This window comes from Labrus bergylta, chromosome 22 (genome assembly GCF_963930695.1).
Source record: "Labrus bergylta chromosome 22, fLabBer1.1, whole genome shotgun sequence".
Lineage (NCBI taxonomy): Eukaryota > Metazoa > Chordata > Actinopteri > Labriformes > Labridae > Labrus > Labrus bergylta.
In genome coordinates, this window is record NC_089216.1 from 837,753 (window position 1) to 842,455 (window position 4,703).

At 46.8% G+C, this 4,703-nt stretch overlaps 2 protein-coding genes across 2 annotated transcripts in view; one reads left to right on the top strand and one right to left on the bottom strand.

Annotated features, from left to right (window-relative positions):
* trappc1 (trafficking protein particle complex subunit 1) overlaps nt 1-110 on the bottom strand; it is a 2,959-nt gene extending 2,849 nt beyond the window's left edge. Inside the window, exon 1 of the mRNA XM_065950650.1 lies at nt 33-110. The gene's annotated coding sequence lies outside the window, so the exon portion shown is untranslated. The remainder of the gene's footprint in view (nt 1-32) is intronic.
* Nucleotides 111-240: 130 nt separating this feature from the next.
* On the top strand, nt 241-4,654 carry psmb6 (proteasome 20S subunit beta 6). Its single transcript, XM_065950649.1, has 7 exons — nt 241-398; nt 2,392-2,459; nt 2,562-2,627; nt 2,763-2,828; nt 2,921-3,050; nt 3,253-3,397; nt 4,452-4,654. The coding sequence occupies exons 1-7, from the start codon at nt 300-302 to the stop codon at nt 4,577-4,579; spliced, it is 702 nt and encodes a 233-aa protein (XP_065806721.1). The 5' UTR covers nt 241-299; the 3' UTR covers nt 4,580-4,654.
* Nucleotides 4,655-4,703: the final 49 nt, after the last annotated feature.

Genomic DNA, 4,703 nt, shown 5'->3' on the forward strand with positions numbered 1-4,703 from the left:
TTAGCCGTTTCAGAAACAAAGGCGGTGTTTACCTTCACTTCCTGCTTCTGTCTGAGCTCAGGACCCTTGAAGAGGTGTCCGCTTACATGCCTCAACAAATCTTTTTTGTGTGTGGACTTTCTCGTTGTAGTAATGAGATAAAAGCATCGTTTGTAACGCTCTGGTGTTGTCACGTGTGTTCATGTTTGATTTATTGGAGACACGTTAAAGTTTTTATTTATTAATTTTCCCGCCTCAAAATACAGAAGGCATTCACAAAGAGCGCCTCCCTCTCGGCTGCAGAGTGTAATAGAGACAAGATGGCGGCCGCAGCATCAATGATGCCTTACTTTGGGCAGCAGATTTCCTCCAAACACGACATGGTGCCGGACTGGACCAGCCAGGAAGTCAGCACCGGGGTGAGTATGAGTGTTTGTGGAGCGGAGAACAGACGGAGCCGGTTCTGGTTCTGGTTCTGGTTCAGATTAGAGACTTTAAACTGTTTCCGCTGGATGAGACAGCACTTCTGCTGCTAACGGCTAATGCTAGCTCCCAGTCCGTGATGGTTAAAGGTTCAGAGCTCAAGAAGAAGAAAGAACCGGGCCGAACCGGGCCGAACCGGGCTGATCCGGGCCGAACCGGGCCGAACCGGGCCGAACCGGGCTGGTCGGTGTAGAGTCTGAGAATGGAGATGGTTAATAAAAAGACAGAAGAGAAAGAGCTAACTGTGGCTAATGCTAACACATATATTATATCAAATGCTAACAGGCTAACAGCATCAACGCTGATGACGAGCTTACAACAAAACAACAACAACACAACAACAACACAACAACAACAACACAACAACACAACAACAACACAACAACAACAACACAACAACACAACAACACCTGAACAGTGAACACAACAACACCTGAACAGTGAACACAACAACACAACAACAACACAACAACACAACAACACCTGAACAGTGAACACAACAACACAACAACACCTGAACAGTGAACACAACAACACAACAACAACACAACAACAACAACACAACAACAACACAACAACAACAACACAACAACACCTGAACAGAGAACACAACAACACAACAACAACACAACAACAACAACAACACAACAACACCTGAACAGAGAACACAACAACACCTGAACAGAGAACACAACAACACCTGAACAGAGAACACGACAACACCTGAACAGAGAACACGACAACACCTGAACAGAGAACACAACAACACAACAACAACACAACAACAACAACAACAACACAACAACACCTGAACAGAGAACACGACAACACCTGAACAGAGAACACAACAACACAACAACAACACAACAACAACACAACAACAACACAACAACACCTGAACAGAGAACACAACAACACCTGAACAGAGAACACAACAACAACAACAACAACAACACAACAACACCTGAACAGAGAACACAACAACACCTGAACAGAGAACACAACAACACCTGAACAGAGAACACAACAACACAACAACAACACAACAACAACACAACAACAACAACAACACAACAACACCTGAACAGAGAACACAACAACACCTGAACAGAGAACACAACAACAACAACAACAACACAACAACACCTGAACAGAGAACACAACAACACCTGAACAGAGAACACAACAACACCTGAACAGAGAACACAACAACACAACAACACCTGAACAGAGAACACAACAACACCTGAACAGAGAACACAACAACACAACAACACCTGAACAGAGAACACAACAACACCTGAACAGAGAACACAACAACACCTGAACGTGGCTCAGACTGTCAGAAACCTGTTGTGTAAATCAGTCTCCAGGTTCTGCTCTCATCTCTGACTGTTTAATAATCTTTAGATGTGTCAGTTGGTGATTCAGGACATTTTTTAGATCACTGGGGGGGACCCCCCTCCACTTTGGGAACCACTGTTTTAGATCACCCATGTCTGTAATTGAGACATGCTACACACACACACACAGGCTGAAATACACAGGCACTAATGGAGAGACTGAGGGGCTGCAAAGGCCCCTCGGCAGTGCTCATGAAGTGCTCTGAGTGTTTATTGTGGAGTAACAATCTACTGTCTGACTTATAACATTGTAACAGTAATAACAAACTGTCTTTTTTATTTAAAATTCTTTCTTTAATTCTTTTTTAATTTTTTAAAACCTATTTTTAGTATCTATCTATTTTTTTGTACATTCTTAATTTTTATTTAAATTGTACTGTTTGCAATCTTTGCTCTTAGCTGCTGTAACACTGTAAATTTCCCCGTTGTGGGATAATTAAAGGATTATCTTATCTGTCTGTCTGTCTGTCTGTCTGTCTGTGTCTGTCTGTCTGTCTGTCTGTCTGTCTGTCTGTCTGTCTGTCAGACCACCATCATGGCGGTGGAGTACGATGGAGGAGTAGTGATGGGTGCTGACTCTCGCACCACCACTGGGTAAGAAGAACAAAGTGTCTGTGTGTGAAATTAAAAGACATGTTGTTGTACACACTCATGTTGACCTGTCTGTCTGATTCCCTCTGCCTGTCTGTCTCTCAGAGCTTACATCGCCAACAGAGTAACGGACAAACTGACTCCGATCCACGACAGAATCTTCTGCTGCAGGTCAGCTCGCCTCCTTCATCACGTCCTCTTTATGAACTGTGTGCGCTGTGAGGAACGTTTCCGCCCCCACAGCAGGAACCTTTAACGATGATGAGTTCAGGTGTCGGCTGACGTTCTGTCTGTGACATGTTGCAGGTCTGGATCAGCTGCTGACACTCAGGCCATCGCAGACGTGGTCACCTACCAGCTGGGCTTCCACAGGTAACAGTTACACACACACACAGTTTGATTGACAGCTTCATGATCCAGTCAGGTGTTGTTGACCCTTACCTGTGTTTGGCCCCGCCCCCCAGCATCGAGCTGGATGAGCCCCCATTGGTGGAGACTGCTGCCAATCTGTTTAAAGCGAGCTGCTACAGGTACAGAGAGGAGCTGACCGCTGGAATCCTGGTGGGCGGCTGGGACTCGAGGAAGGGGGGACAGGTATGACTAATAGATCACAGAGCTAATCAACCAATCAGTGAATCCGCTGGTTAGAGAGGATCGAGCGTCTCCGTTGGACAGACGCACACAACTTTCACTCAGACTTTTTTAAGGTGGCATGGTGTGAGAAGGTGGCTGAAAACCTGTCCCATCTTCTGACCTGTCTGTGTGTTCCCTGTGTGTGTGTGTGTGTGTGTGTCAGGTGTACTGCGTTCCTATTGGTGGGATGCTGGTGAGGCAGCCGGTGTCGGTGGGGGGCAGCGGCAGCACCTACATTTATGGCTTCATGGACTCAAACTACAAACCAGGAATGACCAAAGAGCAGTGTCTGGAGCTCACTGCGTCAGGTACACACACCTGCTGCTGCAAGGCATGCTGGGAGCTGTGGTCCACTGCTACCTCTGTCCCACATCTCTCACCTGTCTTTCACTCTCAAACCTGTCTGTCTGTAACTGGTCTGTTGGTCGGTCTCTCACCTGTCTCTCTCTCTCTCTCTGTCTAACCTGTCTCTCTCTCCCTAACCTGTCTGTCTCTCTCTTTCTAACCTGTCTCTCTCTCTCTCCCTAACCTGTCTGTCTCTCTCTTTCTAACCTGTCTCTCTCTCTCTCACCTGTCTCTCTCTAACCTGTCTCTCTCTCACTTGTCTCTCTCTCTCTCACTTGTCTCTCTCTCTCTCACCTGTCTCTCTCTCTCTAACCTGTGTCTCTCTCTCTCACCTGTCTCTCTCTCTCTAACCTGTCTCTCTCTAACCTGTCTCTCTCACCTGTCTCTCTCTAACCTGTCTGTCTCTCTCTAACCTGTCTCTCTCTAACCTGTCTCTCACCTGTCTCTCTCTAACCTGTCTCTCTCACCTGTCTCTCTCTCACTTGTCTCTCTCTCACCTGTCTCTCTCTCTCTCTAACCTGTCTCTCTCTCTCACCTGTCTCTCTCTCTCACCTGTCTCTCTCTCACTTGTCTCTCTCTGACCTGTCTCTCTCTGACCTGTCTCTCTCTCTCTAACCTGTCTCTCACCTGTCTCTCTCTCACTTGTCTCTCTCTGACCTGTCTCTCTCTCTCTCTAACCTGTCTCTCACCTGTCTCTCTCTAACCTGTCTCTCTCTCACTTGTCTCTCTCTAACCTGTCTCTCACCTGTCTCTCTCTCACCTGTCTCTCTCACCTGTCTCTCTCACTTGTCTCTCTCTGACCTGTCTCTCTCTCTCTAACCTGTCTCTCACCTGTCTCTCTCTAACCTGTCTCTCTCTCACTTGTCTCTCTCTAACCTGTCTCTCTCACCTGTCTCTCTCTGACCTGTCTCTCTCTCTCTAACCTGTCTGTCTCTCTCTCTCACCTGTCTCTCTCTCACCTCTCTCTCTCTGACCTGTCTCTCTCTCTCTAACCTATCTCTCATGTCCGTCCCACAGCTCTGTCTCTGGCGATGGAGAGAGACGGTTCCAGCGGGGGCGTGGTCAGACTGGCGAGCATCTCGGAGGAGGGAGTGGAGAGACGGGTCATTCTGGGAAACCAGCTGAAGAAATTCTCCACACACTAAACACACACACACACACACACAGAGTGGTGTGTTAACTAGTTCATTTTGTTGTGTTAATAAAGTTTTCATTCTGTCTTTGTCGTCCTGTTGTTCTTTAAATAATCAGGATTAGCTTAGCTTAGCA

Excerpts from the sequence above, each read along its gene's own strand:
- psmb6 (XM_065950649.1), top strand. The coding sequence starts at position 300 with ATGGCGGCCGCAGCATCAATGATGCCTTACTTTGGGCAGCAGATTTCC. Across the intron at positions 3,051-3,252 it reads ACTCGAGGAAGGGGGGACAG|GTGTACTGCGTTCCTATTGG; the intron begins GTATGACTAATA and ends TGTGTGTGTCAG. Across the intron at positions 3,398-4,451 it reads TCTGGAGCTCACTGCGTCAG|CTCTGTCTCTGGCGATGGAG; the intron begins GTACACACACCT and ends TCCGTCCCACAG.